At 46.6% G+C, this 20,668-nt stretch overlaps 1 protein-coding gene across 1 annotated transcript in view; it reads left to right on the forward strand.

The window, feature by feature from the left end:
• Nucleotides 1–5,486: 5,486 nt before the first annotated feature.
• Nucleotides 5,487–20,668, forward strand: part of GAB3 (GRB2 associated binding protein 3) — a gene marked incomplete at both ends in the record, with an annotated part of 50,321 nt that continues 35,139 nt past the window's right edge. The window contains one exon of the mRNA XM_079542113.1: nt 5,487–5,558. Coding sequence (XP_079398239.1) covers nt 5,487–5,558 — 72 coding nt within the window. The remainder of the gene's footprint in view (nt 5,559–20,668) is intronic.

Raw genomic sequence — 20,668 nt, forward strand, 5'->3', positions numbered from 1 at the left:
AACCCCACAGAATTTCCCCCAATTTTTCTTTATTTTTCCGTGGCTGGGAGGCAAGGAGCTGGTTGCCATGTAAAGAATGAGCTGCTGGCTCTTTGCTTTTCCTCTTTTACCCCCCTCTCATTTCAGTCTGCAAACACAATTGGCAGGGCTGCATGTGTTGTGCCTTGCACTCAGAGTTCATAACAGTGCTTTGTCCAGTTCAGGTAGCATGTTTTGTAAACAAAGCTATGCTGTCCTTAGGCACGTTGTTATTCATTTTTACATATCAGGCACTACAGACATACATAAAAAGTTGGTGAGGCATTTCTATTACTATCCAGAATGCAAGACTTCTGAGATCCTGGACTGTAGATACTCTTCTCCCAAATACAGAACGATTCTGGAGAACAGAAGACTAATTGTGCTGGTCTTAATTTCTCCAACACAGAGACATTGCTTTGGTGTAACTTTTAAAAATTGAACCATGCAAGGAAATACACGTATGCTCCTCATGAGCAGTTACCTGCTGCCAGCAGTGAAATGTCAGTTCTGTTAGCAACAGCAACGCAAGTAAGGAAAGGCGTTGTAACTACAGGTTGTGATTTGAACGTTCTCTGATGTGAAAAGGAATTGAAGTGCAGCAGGCAGCAGCACCCTGCCCGATGTCACTAGGTGGCATTGCCACACCACGGGCTGGATGGAGGCTGCAGAGCAGTGGGAAGCTGCCCAATCATACGGCTGGTTTGATCATGGAAAGGAAAAGGATAATGCAAGGCAGATGTGTAAGGCCTCTTGCACCTGCTGCTGTATAGTCATACTCAGCACTGCATTATGCAGCAGTACTGGGGGAACCCACTGTACATTGTTAGAAGGGGCCGGGTGCCATACCTCTGGTCATTAATCTGTTTGTTTGTTCCCTTATGCATCATAGAGACTTTCCATTGAGCACTTTAGACCAAAATCCACCCCTGCAGCACTAGTTTTTCCTCATTTAAATGTATCAGTGAAAACTTTGACTACAAATGGCACATGAGGCCTGCCAGCATCAGTAGTTGACATCACGACCACTGGGAAACCAGCCGGGCTCTTTGAACCATAGAGCATGGCCAGAGAGGCCTGCAAGTTCTGCCTCTTGTCTGCGGCCACCCTCATCCAAGTCCTGCATGCTGCTCAGCCCGGCACAGCATCCACAGCCTGCACCTGCCTGCCAAAAGCAGGCCCCCAAATGGCAGCCCCATACAGAGCCCCATGCTGGCCTGAGGGAGCCTGGTATCACCAGCTGCCATGAGGTCACTCGAGAGCATCTCAGTTATGGGCACAGGCAACAGCCTTAACATGAACTGTTCATACAGAAGGGGCCTTGTTGGTTTTGCTTTTGTTTTGGTTTGAGTTGTAAGCACCATACTCATGCCTCAGTTTCCTGTATCCAGTTTTCACCTTGCTCTATGGACAGTCTCCAGAGTGGACAAGAGAACATACAAACAAGACATCATTCAGTAGTGAAAAATAAGAAAATTGCTAGTAGTAGTGTCCAAAAATCCAGCCCAGTGGAGAGATCTGCTAGTTGCCTCTCAGCTCAGCTCAGCACATCACCCCAGCTGCCCAGGATACTGCCTGGTAGCAATACAGCAGGGCAGGTAGAGGCCAGGGCTGTGGCCACTCTAAGCCACATCTGTTGAGGCAGCCATAAACCAGGCTATAACAAGAAATGGTACCACTGTGTGTGCTGCCCTGAACCACTGATTTTGCCCACCTATGCACAGTGATGTCCTGTGTATTCAACAAGCCAGGATCCTAGTTTCATTGGAAGTGAAAGACACTTCAAAAGTGTTTTTTAGATCAAAGCAAAAGTGGTCAAAATGGATTTTTCCAACAGAAATACAGTGGTTTGGCAGTATTGAAAACCTATAAATAACCTGCCTACAAAGAGACAGCATATTACAAAATGTTGAGTGTTTGTGAGTATTGAGCAAGCAGGTCAGTACAGTGTAGGCTTGATCTCTCTTTAAAGCTTCCTGAAATAGTTTTTTCACAAATTCTCTTCCCAAAATAAATTGTCTTAAGCAAGAGCATATTCTGGTGATTGATTTCACTGTTATCACTTAGCATATCACAGAGTATTTGTAAATGTAACAGTGCTCGTACAAAGACTTTAGGATGTACCAGGATTTCCTTTGAGTCCAAGCAATGTGCGGAAGGATGCTGCAAAGCAGTCTTGCAAGCATGGCCGACACATTCCGGAGGCCAACAGCCATCACAGCAGTAAGCCACAGGCTTTATCATGCTGTGGAAGTCCTCTTGCTTTCATCCTGTTTGGATGCTTTTATTTGCCAACATCCACTCACAATGGAAGACCAGACTACACCTTTTATGTTTTCCAAAGCATTACCAGTTTCTGCTTCAGGAGCTGTTAAGCAGGACTAGCTTTGGCTCACTTATTAAAGCCTACAGAGAATCTGCTTCTGCTCCCCATGCCTTGTGCTGTGCTTCCCTGCCTGCCTGGCTTCTTTCTTCCTCATCCTGCCATCAGCCTTCCTTTTCTGCAACAATCTCAAGCACAAAGCTGCCACCAAATTGTTCTTCCTTCCCTGCACTCACAGATATGGTTCAGAAGCCTGTGCTGCCTGAAATGCACTCTCTTTGCTGCAGTACCCTCTACTCCATGGTAACTGCACACAGTATTTCCCCATGGGATACCGAGGAGAGGGGAGGGGAGGGGAGGGGCTGAACGTTTCCTGTAACTGGCTGAATGTGTCCTCGTGAACGGATAGAGTGAAACGTGCTGTCTGTGGGGGAGCAGGGTGGGAGCTGTCAGGAGCAGCTGGAACACATATACACTGTCATGGCTTTTAGTGGCACGGGGCATTCTGCTGGCTGTGGGAATGCTGCAGAGGCATGCCAGCATTTTGCTGAGTAAGTGTGGTGGGAGCCCCACATGTAAACAGGGTTCAACCACCGGGTGAAAGAATGGGCTGTTCCCCAGACTGGAGCTGCCTCTCAGCTGCACTCAACCTCTGCAAGGCTTTATAGGTCAGCATGGGGTAAGTTGCTAGCTAGACACTTTGGATGTGTTTCCCGCTTGAATGTGTACTTTGGTTGGATATCAGAGAGGGTACAGCTGTGGTCAAATAGCATTTCTTACTCTGCACACTATTCCTAGATGTCCCTGCGAGGTTATTTGTGTTATTAACCTAGTGCAAGAGAATAGGAACTCTATCAGGGATGCTCAGCTGAGGGCATGCAAGAGCAGAACAGAAAAAGACAAGGAAGGACAACCAAGAGGCCAGAAAAAGATGCAGAGGCAGAATTGCTCCCAACAGTGGGTTTCTTTGCTGTCTGTAGCTGCGTGTCTGTGGAGACAGCTTCATCAAGCAACAGGGGTTGAACAGTTAAGCGCAACACTGTATCATCTAATGCAGACAAGTAGCAGAGACAAAAGAGCACAGGTCGTGTGATAGGGGCACATCTTCTAAATCAGTGTCCGAGGAGTGTCGTAGTGCCAACATTTCGGTTGCCTGAAGATTAGTTATTAGAGCAACACATTGAGGGAAAAAACAATACTGCTGTTTTTGTAAAAAGGTGGGCTAGGGAAGTGCAAGTCAGTATGAGTGAAATGGGGACTAACAGTGGTGAATGCCAGTTTTGGTCTCTGTATGCCAACAGGGAGATAGAAATAGCTGGAGAGAATTTGAAGGGAAAACATAAATATTACCCAGACAGTAGAAAACAATCCTTATAAATAGCTGCATGGGAGCTCAGCCTCTGGCTGCAGAAGGGAAGGTAAGGGGTGATGTGATCCCTGCACAGTGAGACGTGCTTGGTATTTGTAGTGGTGAACTTTTTAATGAAATAAAAGTCACAGAGCAAGAGAAAATAACCAGAAGGTCAAATTTAGTTGAATTTAGGTTTCAAATAAAATGTAACATACTCTGTAGAAGAGCACAGGAACAGGCTACAAGGAAATCTTTTCTCTCACCATTGCTTGATATACTGAAGGTCAAATTAGATAGCTCTTTAAAAGATGTGCTTTAGTCCAGACCTGGGAGAAACGTTTGCTTGTGGGAATGTCAGCCCAGATTACTGTGGCATCTCTTCCTGTTTCGATACCCACACATTTGTCAACCAAATAAGTCCTCCTGTTCTGCCTTTCCTTTCCTTCCTGATTGCTCCTCTCAGCAGTGCAGTGAGGGCTTTCACACTGTGCTCAGCATTCATCACAGCACCATTAGCTCTGCGATATGGAAACGAGCAGGTTCAAATAGCACGCCTGTGTGTTCCAGTCAGGTGCCTATGGGGACATGGGGGAATCATAGAATGGCTGAGGTTGGAAGGGACCTCAAAGATCACGGAGATCCAACCCCTGCCGTGGGCTGGCTGCCCCCCTAGCACAGGGACCAGGGACCATTCCAATGGCCCTACACACCTCCAGGGATGGGGCACCCACAGCTCTGTGCAGCAGTGCCAGGGCCTCAGCGTCCTCTGAGTACAGACTTTCCTCCTCACATCTGACCTAAATGTGCCCCTCTTATAGTTTAAAGCCGTTCTCCCTTGTCCTATCTCTATTACATCATGTAAAAAATCACTCCCCTTCTTGCTTTCCACAAATGCAATCAGGCAATTTGTTCTCTTCTGGCTTACCAGTAGTCAGGGGTTGTTTTTCTTTGAAACATTAAGAGCCTGAGAAGGGGAAGTAGAGAAAACTGCAAGCAGAGAACTCCTCTTAGGTACTGGCTGAGATGAAGTGTGCCTGTGTTTGGGGTCAGACTGATGCCCCTTTGCTGGTCTTTGCCAGTGGCACGTATCAGATCAGTCTAGTGAGGACCTCAGCGCTTCAGTTCTGTGTTCTCTAACAGTGCCCAGGCTCCTCAGCTTACTCATTTAATGACCGCATGGGATACCTCGGAGAGGAGAGGAGAGGAGAGGAGAGGAGAGGAGAGGAGAGGAGAGGAGAGGAGAGGAGAGGAGAGGAGAGGAGAGGAGAGGAGAGGAGAGGAGAGGAGAGGAGAGGAGAGGAGAGGAGAGGAGAGGAGAGGAGAGGAGAGGAGAGGAGAGGAGAGGAGAGGAGAGGAGAGGAGAGGAGAGGAGAGGAGGAAAAACAAAAACCCTCAGCCAAGCGAAGAAGCGGCGAGGCACGTTGTGCTGCAGGCAGGTGCTCGGAGGGCGGGAGCCGCGAGCCCGGCGGCATCCCCGGGTACCGGCAGCATCCTCGGATACCGCCCCACCCCCGGGCCGCCCCTCGCGCTCACCGCCCGCGGCGCCGCATCTTTCGGGCGGGGCCACCGGCGGGACCCCGCCCGGCCGTCGGTCCCCGTCGTCCCCATCACGTGCTCGGTGTGCTGCATTGTGTTCGCGGCGGAGGGAGGAGGGCCGGCCGTGTCAGTGATCAATGTCATGACTTCCTCCCCGGGCCGGAGCGCAGTGGGAGCGGGGCCGGAGGAAGCTCGCCGATCGCCGGGGAACGAGGCGCGGCCGCGCACCCGCGGACCCGCGCGCGGAGCGGGGGGAAGATGAGCTCCGGGGACGTCGTTTGCACCGGCTGGCTCATCAAGTCGCCCCCCGAAAGGAAGCTGAAGCGATACGTAAGTGCGCGCGGAGCCCGTCCGTCCCCGGCGGGCTGCCGTTCCCGGCGCGTCCCGACCGAGCGGACGGAGCCGCGGTCCGTCTGTGCGCCCGCGGGCTGCGGTGCCCCGTCCGCGTGCAGCCCCGCTGTTGTTATGCAACGTGCTCTAGGTTAAAAACCGCAGCTCGCTTTCAGTTAACGTTACCGTAACCAACAGCCTCGTAAGAATTTCGGACGCGTTTTCCCCATGGAAGAGCGCAAAAGCCCCTGAAAAAAAGAAGAAAAAAAAAAAGCCAGCACATTCCATTCCGAGGCTCAGCTTTGTTAAGATGCCTGTAACGCTTGCTAACGGCTGCGGTGGGGATACTTTTATTTAGCAGCTCAGTGCGCCAGAGGCGGTCACTTAACGGTGCTGCCGGGGCGGCTGGGGCAGGGGAGCAGGGACGGCAGGGGGCCGTGCTGCCCAGCCCCTGCTGGCTGCGGGTACGGGGACTGGCGCTGCTCCGCGCGAACGGCTCCCGCTCCGCGTTGCATCTGTTTTTTTTTTTTTTTTTTTTTTGAAAAAAAAAAAAAAAAACAAAAAAACCGAAACAAACAAAAAGAAACAACGGGTGTGCGTTGCAAACATAAGAAACTGCATCGCTGCAGAGCTGCAAGGAAGGTATTCCGGGTAATATCCTTCACAAATAAATAAAATCGCTTGGGACAGCGATCAAACCGTAAGCCCGTCGGGGGCCGTCCTGCGCCCTGATGATCCCCGTGCAGGTGCTGCGCTGATGCTCACGCTGCGCTGTGCGCCCTGCCGGCCTGCCCTGCCCCGGGCACCGCGCTGCCGAGCGCAGCTCACGTCATTCGTCGTATTCGCTTCTGTTTATCAGCGTTTTTTTGCCAGACTGCTGATGTGAGCTTTTTCGTATCGTATGAGGAATAAGTGCCTTGTGAAGAACGTGGCAGAGATCGTTCAGTGGTGTAGTTTTTCCTTTCTGCTAAAACTAGGAGAAAGGCAAATTTACTGAGGTTAGGATTGGATTTACTTTTGACTTGCTGTAAGCTGGAGTTTCTTCTCTTAGATTGTAGTACAGCATTGAAATGGCCGAATATTTGCTTTGTTCCACTAACGTTTTCCAGTTCTAAAATAAGCACAGTGATGTGTCTCAAGGGAGCTGCAGATAAAATATGGACATGTAATTCTCATCGTGTGTTGTCCCAGGGGTGCTAACAGCCCCGTGCAGCAGGCACCAGACAGCACAGGAGCCACTGATTCACCCAGCTGGTACCATTAATAACTCTGCCACTGAAGCTATTTTTGATGACTCAATATTCATAAAAGGACAAAGCGGAGAAAACAGAAAGTGGTAAAGCTGGGTTTGAAAGCCCCCATTATGCAGGCAGGGGGACGGCCGCGACAGGGGCTCCGAGTAGTGCGGCACTGCCTGCAGCTCACCCCCACTGGGCTTTGCACTACGTACCTTGGCGCAGTGGCTCTGTGCTACTCTTCCAGCAGGACTAGATTAGCTGGATCTCTTCAGATTAGACTTTGTTTTCTGATTAGGAGGATGTACTACTCCTTTGTCTACAATAAAGCAGAAAAAGATCTGCTGTAAGCACAGCTAAGGCTGGTGTTCCCTCTCATATGACTGGTGACAGAGGAGATGATGCAAACCAAATGGAAAACGTCTCTCACGTGCTACAAGACGTTGTGTTCACTTCTCATAGTTCCACCAGTGTGGCAGCTTGCACATCTCGCTCAGGGCTGGAAGGCAGCACAGCCGAACCGCCTCACCTGCTTGAAAACAGCGGAGCTGGAAAACAAAGCCTGCTTCAACAGGCTTCAGGAGGCATCAAGCATCAGCCTGGTGCTGGCTCGACAGCCACACATCAGCATGGCAGCAGCCCTTCTGCCTGCTGGCACCACCTGCAGCAGAGCTGGCTGGGGGCTCAGGGGCTGCCCACCGCCTGCTGCATCCCTCTGTGTCACTTCCCAGCATACGTTTCCCTGAGTTCAGCATCAGGCCCAAGCTGTGCCTGAGCATGGATCCCTTCTTGCTCCTCAGGCTTTACCCATCACTAAGAAAGTCCCACGACATTCATTGGGATCTGGGCAAAATGATGAATTTGGGAACTGGGAACTGCAGATAGTCCCCCTGAAGCCAGTGGGAATGTTTAATGTTTATAAAATTAGGGCAGCGTGCCTTTGAAAAATGGGACCCTAAAGACCAAAACATGCCCTCCTTTTTAATTGCTCTTTACTGAGACCAATCAGGCTTTCCATGCATAAACAAGGGCAGGATTTGGCTCTAGGTTAGCAGTTGTTTTCAAAACTTTGAGAAACAAAAAGCAGGTGTTAGGAGTATGTATTTTTCCTGTAAAGTCTCGCAAAGCTGATGCTCTCAGTAGTACTATTCTTAGAAGTGTCTTATCATTCCCTAACAAAGGCTGCTCCCTTACATGTGCAGGAAACGAACATGAGATTAATTACCCGCATGTAACTTTCTGTAAAAACAGAGCGCTTAGTGCTAAACGCTGAGAATTCATTAGAAAGCACAGGGAGCCTCGCTCCAGCAAGCAAATACTCTGATACTGTGCTCATAGTACAAGCAGTTCTGCTCCTCTGCCTGACACCTGAAATGTGAGTCTGCCATAGCAGCCTGGCTGGGGAGGCAGAGGACTCTCCTGGGAGAACTGTGGGTGTTTGCTGCCATTCTTTATCCCCTGTGTGTGACCTGAAAGCTGTGCTGCTCTCATTTCCCCACTTTGTTTTAGGGTCTGTTGCCCATTGGGGCCATGTGTGCTGGGGGCTCAGGGGAGCCGAGCGTGGGGCGGGCAAGAGAGGAAGAAGGCGCTCTGCAAAACTGGGAAGTGGCATGGCGAGGTGAAGTCTGTCCTGCTCGAGGCTGAAAATGCAGTTTCAGGCAGACTCAGACCTGTGGGAAGAAAACCTGGCCCCACTAGAGATGTCTGTTATGGGCATTAGTGGATCGCGAGTACCAGCCTCTGCAGGAAATCAGATGTCATGGAAAAACCTGCTGCAAGTCCAGTGGTTGCTCTGTGCCTTGGGTTAGAGCTAAATGCTTCCAGCCAAAGGGTTGGATTAGGCAGAAAGAACCTCAAGTGGAGAAAGTCTGTGTTACAAATAAGAATCACAACATCAGGGCGGTGTTGTAGCCCAGTTCTGTAACATCAAGCTTTATGTTGCTTTTCATGTTGAGATGAACCTGATCACTGAATCGTAATAGTTGTTTTCTGCTTAGTGAAATAGGGAGAAAATCGCTTCATGGTCTGGAAAACAAGGGCATTTTACAGGCAGTGCAGAATGTCGCAGCGAGGGAAATAAAAGCATGGCAAGGGCACAGAGGGTGCTTAATGAAGTAAGAGATAAATGCCATGGAGAAGGTATGTTTTTCATGTGCTGATAAGGAGATGGAGATCAGATTTTTAGCAGGCAGCTAATCTGAACCCACCCTTGAGCCGTTGTGCTGTAGCTCCTCCTGCTCAGGAGCAGCAGTGACAGGCAGCAGCCCACCTGCTGCTCCGTGAGTGCTCCTTAGGTGGGCTGCAGGAGTGAAGGCTGCACACAGACCCTTGCTTGGTGTGAGTCTGTGCAGCTCCATTAAGCCAGCTCTGCACAGCTGTACCCCAGCTGAAGAACTATTTTTAATCTCCAGTACTGTACAAACTGATGAGGAAAGACCACTTGCTCAAAAAAAACAACCAAGTCTCTCGCTTTACTTGATGAACTGGATTCTTTAGACACTACTGAAAATCAGAATTCCTTCTCAGCATCTCTAGAACAAGAGTCCAAAATAAAATAAAGGGGAGAAAATTCACTTTGCAATTCTTAACACTCTACTTCTTGGAGTGTCGGAGCTGCAAAGGTAGAAGGCTCAGCTAGCATCAGATGAGCAGCTTGACCAGGTTGAAACTAAGAGTTTACATCCATTTGGATTTTTGGGTATGGGATCTGTGCCATACAGGGTGTCTGCAGGCAAGTTCTGGTAAGTGAAGTGAAGTTTAAAAGATGGCCTGTGGAGTTATGGCTTCCACAGCAAGTTGGGTAGGTTCACAGAACCAAAATTAGCAGTGTCGTAAATCAAAAAGGTAGGAAAGTAGTGTCCCTGCTGCTGTCTGCGTGGGAAGGGCCATCAGAAGGGCACAGCAGGTAGCACGAGATGGCTGCCTCTGCTGGGGGATTGGCCGAGACTTGACCATTGTGCCCATCTCTATGGTTGTACGAGATAAGAGAATTTAGATGACTTCCTCATTTTTAACTGAAGTTCTGATGTTTATCAGGAGAGCAAATGGGAAGTTACTGGCCACTAAGAAGAAAAAGTAAAGTAGAACTATGGAAGAGTTTGCTCAAAGAATAGGAACAAGAATCACTCAGCACAGCGAGGAGCTGCTCTCTGCTCTAATGTCGTGTAGTGACACTGCCATGTCTGAAAGAAATCCCCAAGTGCTGTGTGACTCAGATACTTCTGCTGCTGTTTGGGAGCTGGGGTATTTTTGCAAAAAAATAACTAGAATGTAACTTCTGTCCATCAGTCTGTTCATTTCCAGATGTTCCTACAAAGCCTCTCATGCTCTGCCCTCTCTGAACAGAGAGCTATGGCCACCTTTCATACCCTGCTGGAATCCACATCCCCAAATTGCATTGAGATAATGGAGTGCGTTTAGATAATGTGTGCAAATTTGGGGAAGGTGGGAATTAGAGTGCCCCGTGATGAAGATTATGGAGCCTTTTAGCTGATCCCCTTCTTTGTGAAACACTGAACAAACAGATCTCACAGGTAAAACAACAGCAGAAAATGTATTTTAGGGAGGAGCTTCCATCCTTAAATGTTTATAATTAGTGTGATGCAAGCCGGACCATGTTCCACCATTTGATCGTGCTTCGGTAGGTTAAGCACAATGTTTATTCTACACCATTTTCTTCCATCTTGACTGCATTTTGGTAGTTCATATACAATGTTTAACGAGATAGGCTGACTTCTAAGAAAAAATAATTTCTAAAAAACACTGCTGTTCTTGGCAACCTGAATATCAGAATGTTAAGCAGAATAACTTCCCTCAGACTATTTATTTGGGTGGGGCTGTAATAGCTCTGAAGCCCCAGTTTAATCTTTGCCTACATGTTTTCAGAGCACAGGAATGTCCAGCTATTGGTTTCTATTCAAAACAGAAAGCCAACTTATCAGTTCTTTGCATTCAAAAGTAAAGACTTAAAAAAAACATGTTCGAAATTGAGAAGGAAATGTTAACTTGAGCGGTAATTAAACTCGTGATGCAACTGAACTTATATTGGAGGAAAAAGCATTAAAAGTAGCACTTCGGTGAACTATTTGTTGTAGCATGAAAAGTGTAATGTGAATAAACACATTACTTTTATCGACGATGTGTCAAAATGCTATGAATGCACATTATGCCCACGTGATGTTTTCAGGGGAAAGGGTGAGTTTACTCCTATGGCATCACTTTGTAGAGAAACAGTCTCTTTTATTTGTTTGCTTGTCCTTTTCATTTGAGTTTGAAATGAATTAACAATGAGATAAGACAAGGAAAGAATGCCATGTTTGAAATGAAATTTGCATGTCAAAACATTACAAGCAGCCAGATAAAATAGATTTTCCTCTTTCTCACCTATTGTTGAATAAAATGCTACATTTCAACCTTTTCTTATTTTCTGTTTTATAAAATTCCTCACTTGTTCTTGTATGTGTTATGTCAGGAAAAAGGAGCCCTAAAAGCCATGCAAAGTTTGGTTTTAAAATCTGCTGCATAATTTAGTACTTGATATTCGTTAAAAATAAAACAAAACCTGTGTCTAGCCTTCACAGCAGCACAACATTCTCTTTCCTTTCTGAGCTTAACTCATTAATAGCTTTCTAATCGCCAGAATGAAACCACTGTTCTTAGAGATTTTGCTATTTCCCTTCTTCTAAAGTAGCTGATGCCAGAAACCCCACTGAGCCTTGCAGTCAAAACCACCTCACAGCTTTCCACCAGAGCCTGGAGCAGTGCATGGCAGCTGCTCAGTATCTGTTCCTATGGAACTTTTGATGGAAAGACAGTAAAATGTCATTACTAGTATGAGTTCAAAATTACTTAAATGAAGGTGTTGATTTAAATGGAACTCGGATTGACACTTGAAAGCTTTTGACTCATTTTTGGCAGTTCGTTTTAAAAGACAGTAGTTTCTGTGAGCCTTGTTAATGGCAAATGTTATTTGCCCTGTGAATCCCAAGTGCTGGGGACTGCGGGTTCTGCATTTGCATTTCTGTTGAGCAGAATAATGGTCATAATGGGGCCCTTTCTAAATGTGCACCCGTTGTAATCTCAGCAGAGAGCATAGTTTGCGGACAGTCTGTTTTCACATACCAAACTTACAAACTGTTTGTGGAAGGTCAAGGATCTTGCAGTTGTGAAGACATTTGTTTAAGCTGACAGGAGCTGGTGGTGCCAAGAAGAAGAAGCCAGTAGTTGGGAGCAGTCATCCATTTGTTACTTGCAGATTTCATGGTCTGGGTGATAAAGCCTCTAAAACAGAAGCATTGAGCTGATGCCTCGTGAAATCCTGCTCTGCAGGGGCTGGGCAGGCTGGACGCTCATGCCTGTAGGTGTGTAGGCACACAGTGCAGAGCTGCTGGCAGGCTGGGTGGCCGTGCGCTGCCCAGAGCTCTGCAGAGGAGCACTAAGTGAAGAGGTACCAGCTGGGCTTACAGAAGCAATGAGGCCACACTTGCACAAGGCCCACACTGCTGCGTGAAGCTCTCGCTACTGCTCCAGCTACTGCATCTGTGTTGTTTACTAATATTTATAGTAGAAGCTTTGCAGTCGTAGGTAGTTTTATTTTTAATAAATTCAACATTTTGAACCCATCCTAATAAAGTGATTGAGTTCTCACTGAGGCCCTAGGCTTAAAAATAAGTAGCACTGCTGAGGGAACTGCTTTTTTGAGGTACTCAGGCACCTTGCTCCCACTAGATGCGGTTTGCAAAGTGTCCTTAGGCAGTACCCCTCTGATGTGACGGGTGCTTTATGGCTCTCCGCTCACTTACTCTTCCTGTAGTGAGATTTGAACTGCTAAGTGTTGGCTGCAAATGGGACTGTTGCTCCTATTTCATTTCACTGTCTTCTGTTGTGTCGCTTCTGGACAGATCACCTGAGCTGCAGATCATAAGATAATGGGAAACTGTTCTTGAAACATGAAGGGAAAACACCAAATACATTCCATCATTATTTCAGTATCTTCCCCAAACTCCTGCTTTCATCTCTGCTCAGCTTGAGAACTGTTTGAGCTGAAACACCAAGGACAAGCAAACAAGAAGGTCAGGGGCAAGTGTGACTTGCACAGCTAGAAGCCATCTCGGTGGTGATGCTGCCCACTTCCTTCAGGCATCTCTCCACTGGCTTTGCAGAGTGGGAACCTCATAGTACTGGCTTGTAAAAGGGAAAACAGAAGCATTTATTGTAGTGTTACTAGATCGTAAAGCCTTAACAGTTTGCTTATGAAAAGTGTGTTCTTTTTTCTCTGTTTTTTTTCGAATTCACAACTGACAGTACTGTTGCTATGTTACTGTGATGGTGTGTAGGCTGCTAAATAAATAGAGGCAGTTTAGTCCATGCCAGAAATAGAAAGACAGGTCAGAGGTGACATTTGGGACATGATGAGAAAAAAAGAATATATAATTTCCTTCCTATCATTCTCTTCAGCCTCATTAACCCCAGGCTGCTTAGAAGGAAATTACAACAGAATTTCATGGTATGTGAGAGTACTTTAGCAGTAGTAGTCAATTTTTAAATCGACACCTATGGAATTTCACTGAGACTTTTTGTTTTGTTTCTTACATGACTGAATTTTCAAGGGCAACTCTGGCAAAAGCGTGGCAGCTCGTGCACTTCAGAACATGTGCTCCAGGACATGTGGGGGATAGAGCATTGCTGAGAATTCTCTCTGGAAAGGTGTGCTGGGGAGGGAAAGCACGACAAAGAGAACAAGCTTTGAAAAACACGCCTCTGCAAAGCTAGAAACAGGAAATCTGAATCCATTGTCCTTTTTGGGACAGCCTGGCCAGTGACCAAGGCCCAGGCACACAACAACATGTGTAGGTCCTCACACAAGTGTCCCTGGGTACCTGCTTGAACACTTGGATGCACTTCAGGCTGGTGAATGTGCACAAGAGCTGGGCCGCACTCACACAAAGGCATCTCCAGTGGTGTCCCCTGCTGTGATTACAGCACAGCCACCAACGGAGCTGTTGAAAACAAATTATTGATCTGGCACAAGAAGGAGTGTCTGATTGCCTTGTGAATTAGGAAGAAGCCCACAGCCAAAACCTAAACCAGTCTGGTGCAGGCAATCCCTTAGAGATCTTTTTTTGTGGTGCTTTGTACCTCCACAAATCTGCTTTCCTACTAACAAAACATGTGAATGTACTCCCTACCCAAGAGACCTTTGGATCCAAAGTGGAAATCTGAGGCATTCCAGAAAATCCCACGTTTACCATAAAACTTAAAGAGGAGAACTAAATTATAGGGTAAGGCAAGAATTAATGATGCTAAGTACAGGTTTCCTTGCTCCCGAATTGCAGGGCTTTTGCAATTCTCTTTTTATTTGTTAGCACTTCTTGAAAGGAGTGCTGGAATCAGAATGGCTAGGAATATTTCTTTACATGATGGATTTGAATAGCTGGTTTAATAAGAAGCTTTACTAATTTTCAGCCAGAAGCCAATCCCCAGTGCCTTAGACCTTGAGCCATGTCCATGAACAAGGTTTGGTGTCAGCACGTGACCATCAGGGTCGTTTATTTATCTATGCAAAGAGTTTGGTGCTGCCATGTTTGGAGATGTTTTTTTGTGCACAGCCAGAGTTACGTTCAACCTTATGCTGAGGGGGTGAGTGTCACAGGCTTTCTTGTCTCCTGTGGAGTTCAAGCTCCGCTTTGAGCCCACTCAGATTCTGTACCCTTACCAGAGCCTGCATTTATCTCAGGCTCTGAAGAACAATTACAATGATTTATCTGTCTTCAGAGTGAATAAGATTTTACCAGGCGTTTTCTGCATGGAAATCTCCAGCCGGGAGAATTGCAACCTACAGCCCATCCTTTCCAGGACTGTGTTGCTCACACACAGCACATTGCCCAGACTTCACCATCACTAGCAGCACTGCTAAATGGAAAGGAGAGTGAATTACATCCTCTGCAGCTCTGTTGTGTTCTTCTCCTAAAGGACCTATTTGTCTCTTGTATTTCCACGTCTTTTGTGCCTGAAATGATCTTCAAAACTCTATAAATAAACTTGGTGTGCTGGAAGGTGAGTTAAAGCTGTTTGCTATTAGAGGATTCCTAGTGGGCTGCAATGACATTTGCCTCTTTGTTGGAGTCAGTAGCTTGAATGTTAAAACGGAATGAAATTTTGTCAGGCAGAAGATGCCTGATACAACCAGGTTTCAAATATACTGTAGCTAGCCAGGAGAAGAGTAAGTTTGTTTAGACTGCTGCTTTAAGTCCCCAGGGGCTCCCCTTACCACGGCACTTACCTCGTGGTGGCCCCAGAGAGGCTTTGGTGAAACCCACCATCCAAGAACAGGGGACACAACCTGCGGATGAAGAGCCGGGCAGACCTGCTTGAACATTTCACCGTGCTGATCTTTCCAGAACAGGGATGAACAGGGAGAGTCACAGAGATGCACCCAAGTGATATGTCTCAGGCATATTTCTAGGCAAATGAGTTGCATGCAATTTAACAGCGTGGGCTAGGTGGAGATTTCAACAGCGTCAGCCCCAGTTCTCATTGTTCAGAACTTATTGTGCACCCACAGGCACGTTTTGGTTTGACTCAGGTTCACTGGATTTGGAAACGTAACTTGGATCTCTATACGATCATAACATTGTGGATTTTAGTTCAGAGGTTGGGGTTTTTTTTTGAAGACAGGAAGTGTTTAACACATCATCTGAGCTTTGGAGTAAAAGATGTAGAGCAGGGGAAAGCAAATTCAGATAGAAAGCCTTGGTGTATTGATGGTTCAGGTACACAGGATCATTTTGTAGCAGGGCAGCCAGAAGTGCAGACTGGCATCAAGCATCTGGCTTGATGCAGTCAAGATACCTGTTTGGATTAGAAAATGGTAATGCAAATTCACTCCACATCTGGTTCTGTCTCAGAGTATGGTGGGATCTTCATGGGTCCTTGCTTGAACCAGCAAGAAAAGGCAAATGATGCAGCAGAACAATAGCAGCAAGTAGGCACAGTGATGCAACTGATAGGCAATAAACTTTTCTTTTGCTAAATAAATTGCATCCATAATGGACAGAAAGACCAAGTAAGCACTGTCTTTAATAAGCTGCCGGAATTGAGCAGGTGTGCAGTCAGACTGGAGCATTAGATCTGAAGCTTTCATTTAAATTTATCAGCTTGCACAAATTTGCTTGAAAAACCTTTTTGTCCTCTCTGAAAGGATTTCAGATACAAGTATTTGGCTGGACTCATCAGAAAAAAAGTCCTGAAATAGAAATGGCGTCTCATGTTCTTTAGCAATATCAGAGCTTACAGAGAAACCAGGAGCCAAAAAATGCGAGTCTTACATTCTAAATCAGTAGGACTGCACTTCTGGGCAAAATTTAAACAATCTGAGCAGTTTCCCCCACATATTCCTTACTACTAAGTGCAGCACTACTAAGCACCTTATAACTGGTGATAGCTTTCCTTCATTAAACACTGAAACTGAATATCAGAGTTGAGCACCAGGCTTCAGTGGGCTATCAGCTTTTGCATCAATTGGGTCAACAGAGATCAAGGGCAGAGCTGTGATTCTCAGCAGCAATGGGATGGGAAGAGGAGGGATCTGCCGTCATGAGAGCTCCAGTCAGTGAAACTAGGAGGTGTGGTGTGAGATATGGGATCTGCAGTTCTATTAGCTAGTAACTGGAAACTGAAAACCATGGATGTTAAAATGCAGAGTTTCGGTTCATTTTGCGTTATGTCTTTCAACAAAATGTTTCCATTCAGAGAGATGAGAGCCAGACAGTTCTATGGTGATTTCACAGAAATCGATAAGTTCTTCAAAGGAGTAAAGTCACCAAAAAAAAAAAAAAATCACTTTCTATCTGAGAGATAAAATCTGTGCATGGTGGAGCCATTTTTGCTTTGCGTGGCATAAGATTTGCATGACTCATGCACAAAGCGCAGCGAGGGCCTAGAAGTCATGCATGATACAAAAGGTGCTGGGGAGTTCCCATTGCATCTTTGAATGGTGATCCTGTTTGATGGGGCAGCACCCACGGTGGGAGGCAAGTGCAGGTCACATCTCCCTGTTGCGTCAAGTTGTTCATCCAAAGAGCCTGAGACAAGACAGAGGCTGCCAAACAGCTGCTGTAGCCGACAGCCCCAGCGATTCCAGTTCCTCCAGTAGTGAAATGCAGTGGCCAGAGAGATCTCATGCACCTTCCCTGACAACTGCAGCCTTTTGGGAGTTTTAGGGAAGCACTCATCCATTTCAGAAAATCTCAAAAAATCCATTCTTTGTTTAAAAACTGACCCGTTTGCACCCCTCTTTCTCTAGGACAGCCCCTTATGTTGCATGCTGTTGCTGTGGCTGCTGGGCTCCCTCTGCAGCGATGCCATTCGAGCTAGATTCTGAAAAAAGCATCTTTAGAACAAATAGCCCATAGCAGCCATTGCCAGTTTGCTGTCACATTGCACTGCTGTGCACTATCAGTGGTGTTAGCAGCTGCCTTTTTCCCCCGTGGCTTTCTAACGAAACTCTTATTCCAGGGATATATATTCCCATGGGAAACAGCAGTAATCCAGGCTTTGTGGTACAGCAGAATTCTGTCCCACCAACCAGTTTACAGATAATGCTGGTGAAAAGACAACCGCTACGTAGTCTCAGGAAGCTCCACTTCCAGTGCAATCTGCAGGAAGATTGTATGCATATATGCTGACGCATTAATTTAAACCCATATTACTATGCTGATAAATTTCTTGCTTAAATGTTCTTAGGAAAAGTGACATGTTTTTCCTTTATCTTAAGCCACTTCTAGACAATATAAACTAAACCAGGAAAAATGCTCTTTTTTCTGCTATCACAGCTATGCCAGCAGATACGTGGCAGCTTGGCTGTGCTTGTAAAACTGCAGAAAAGCCCTTGGATTCAAACAGTAACAACAAGAGCAGTGGTAAACCCCACTTCCCGGCGTACTATCTTGACAAAATTCCTTTTATTATCTTCTGTCTTAAGACCACAGTTCAGTTTCTGTGGATCTTTTGCCCTTGCTGTATTTATTTGGACTGCAAACAAAAAGTGCCTTGAATTCCTCCTGTATTTGTTATGGTCCCCATGGAGCCAGCACTGAAGCTACCAAAGGCACTGAGCTTGTCCAAGGGGAAACCCCAGCTTCCATCTGGGTGGGCTGGTCATAGGGCCAGCTGCTTCTGGGAGCCCCAGTGATGGTGGATGGGATGGAATGGAGTGGAACCAGCATTGGCAGCAGGGATATTTCGCTACTGGACCTTTAGGGTGTCCTTAGCAGAGAGACTGCTATGTGCTGGGAATGCACAGGAAAATGTTTTTTCCAGAAAATTCTATACCATAATAATGATCTGCTGTAATTACATTCTGTACGTACAGCAGCCAAACAACAGTAAAAATATTCCAGATCTGTATTCGCTGTTTGTTAAATAATACACTCCAGAGTGTCTGCCAGCTTCAGGACTGTGAGTCAAAGTGGAAGGTTTTGTGTTAGCAGAGGAAAAGTTGAGCATCATCCTCTGTTTTACTGTAAGGATGTTAAAAGCTACGTTATTCTGACTCACATTTATTGTATGTGAAGTGAATTTCTGGGATATTGTACATGCTTATTGCAGAACGGTTAAATAGGAAATAGTGAAATCCGCCATGAATTTTACATAACTCTTTCTTTCATAACGCACTTGTGCAATGGAAGAGTCAGAATGCAATGTTCTGACCATGTTTCCTCCATGCTTGAACACTAGTGATCATCTGAAAAAGTAAATGCTACATGAATTCAGTGAATCAATAGGTGACACATACTCAGTGAATTGGTCCAGTGAAGAAATCCCCTCCAAAGAACCAAAAACTTGCTTTATTTGCTTGGGTAAGGTGGTTTGTGCCAGGAAGGCATATGACAAGACAAAACCAAACTAGTTTGCCACCATTTGTACTTGGAGATGGCACTGATCTTCCATGTCAGACACCATTTTGTCAAACTGATCCCTCTGTTGTCACGGAATCACAGAATCACAGAATGGCCAGGGTTGGAAGGGACCTCAAGGATCATGAATCTCCAACCCCCCTGCCACAGGCAGGGCCACCAACCTCCACATTTAATACCAGACCAGGCTGCCCAGGGTCCCATCCAACCTGGCCTTGAACACCTTTAGGGACAGGGATCCACAGCCTCTCTGGGCAGCTGCTCCAGCACCTCACCGCTCTCTCTGCAAAGAACTTCCCCCTGACATCCAACCTAAACGTCCCTCCCTCAACTTCAAACCATTTCCCGTTGTCCTGCAGTTATCAACCCTTTCAAAGAGTTGATTCCCCTCCTCTTTGTAGGAATTGAAATGCTGCAATGAGGTCACCTCGCAGCCTTCTTTTCTCCAGGCTGAACAAGCCCAGCTCCCTCAGCCTGTCTTCATAGGGAGGTGCTCCAGTCCCCTGATCATCTTCGTGGCTGTCCTCTGGACCCTTTTCAACAGCTCCCTGTCTGCACCAGGCTCTCAGTCCCTGCTCTCAGACCCCATCCCCAGCTTTGTGAGAACGGTGGCAACCCAGGAAAGGCGCTGAAGAAGGCTGCATAGCAGCAAAAAGAAATGCCTAAGTGCTGGAAAAACAGCCACCTTCTGCTTGAAGGTCTGCTCCGAGAGCAGCCTGACAGAATCTCACCGGTGTGAATCCTCTGAGCAGGACTCAGCACCCACAGTTCCAACATGACTCATCTTGTGGCCACAAAATCCACAGGGCTACTTTGTCCTCTTTACTTTGACGCAGACATTATCAGGCCCAGCTTTCATCCTTCTGCTTTTGGAGGGGTCTGGAGGGTGAGAGGAGAGGCTGATGGCTGCTGACAAGGGCTCTGCCATCACAGATACCCTTCTGGCCTGAGCCCTTCCAGCCAGTGCGCAGCACCGGCGGTGTGCAGTTATCACCCTGCTAGCGCCGGGTGGTGCCGCCTCTTCCCAGTACCGCTATCCAGATCGCCATCTCCCTGCTGAAGGCCCAGGCAGCTCTGCTCCTCTCTCGTTTTGCAAGGCATGTCTGACTGTGTCACACAGCCGGCTTGATGTCGTTCCTTGATTTGCTCAGCTTTTTGGTCATTCATGTCATAAATGTCATCAATTCATAATTGCCTTTTACTTCATGGGATGTTATGGGGAAAGTGATGTGGGTCTGCAGGCAGCTGCATTGGCATGGGGACCCCGGAGCAGGACAGAGGCAGCAACTCTCTGCTGTGGCAGTGCAAGGCAAAACCGAAACGTGAGTCTTACACTCTGTGCACCTGTAGCTTTTCACTACAAATAAAACTGGGAGTTGTTTTATTTGTCAGTTAGGACTGAGCACAGAATCTGCCTCCGAGGAGGAGTCTTGACTTGATCAAATGCAAAGTCCTCATCCAGCTCCAGCTTCCTTTCAAGGCAATCAGATTATTCTGCTTGATTTTAGTAAGAATTGAAACAAATGAATCATTGTGTATGTATTGCAACTCCACGACAACCGTACTGCAATAATATAATGATAGCGTACTGTATGCCCCATAATACTTAACTTTAAGGAAGAACAAAGGCACAGAATAAAATACAAACATGATGGGTTTCAAAAGTGAGTTCAAACAATCGGTAAGACCAGAAGCTCTGTAAGTGCAGAACTGCTCTTTTTATCTATGGATCATTATTTCCAAGAAACAAGTAACAATTGTAAACACTTCCAAGCATTTGTCCCTTTGGGTATAGGGTGTGTTAAACAACAACAAAATATTCTTCGTGAGCAGAAAAGAATTGTTGGCCAGGGCACTTCAGGCACAAGTGAATAATGGATAACTTAGCGAGCAGTCATTAAGAAGAAAATTGCAAATGGTCATATTACCTGTTCATGGCAATTCACCATTCACCACAGCC

The sequence above is a fragment of the Tetrao urogallus genome (assembly GCF_951394365.1).
Source record: "Tetrao urogallus genome assembly, chromosome: 13".
NCBI classification, from domain to species: Eukaryota; Metazoa; Chordata; class Aves; order Galliformes; family Phasianidae; genus Tetrao; species Tetrao urogallus.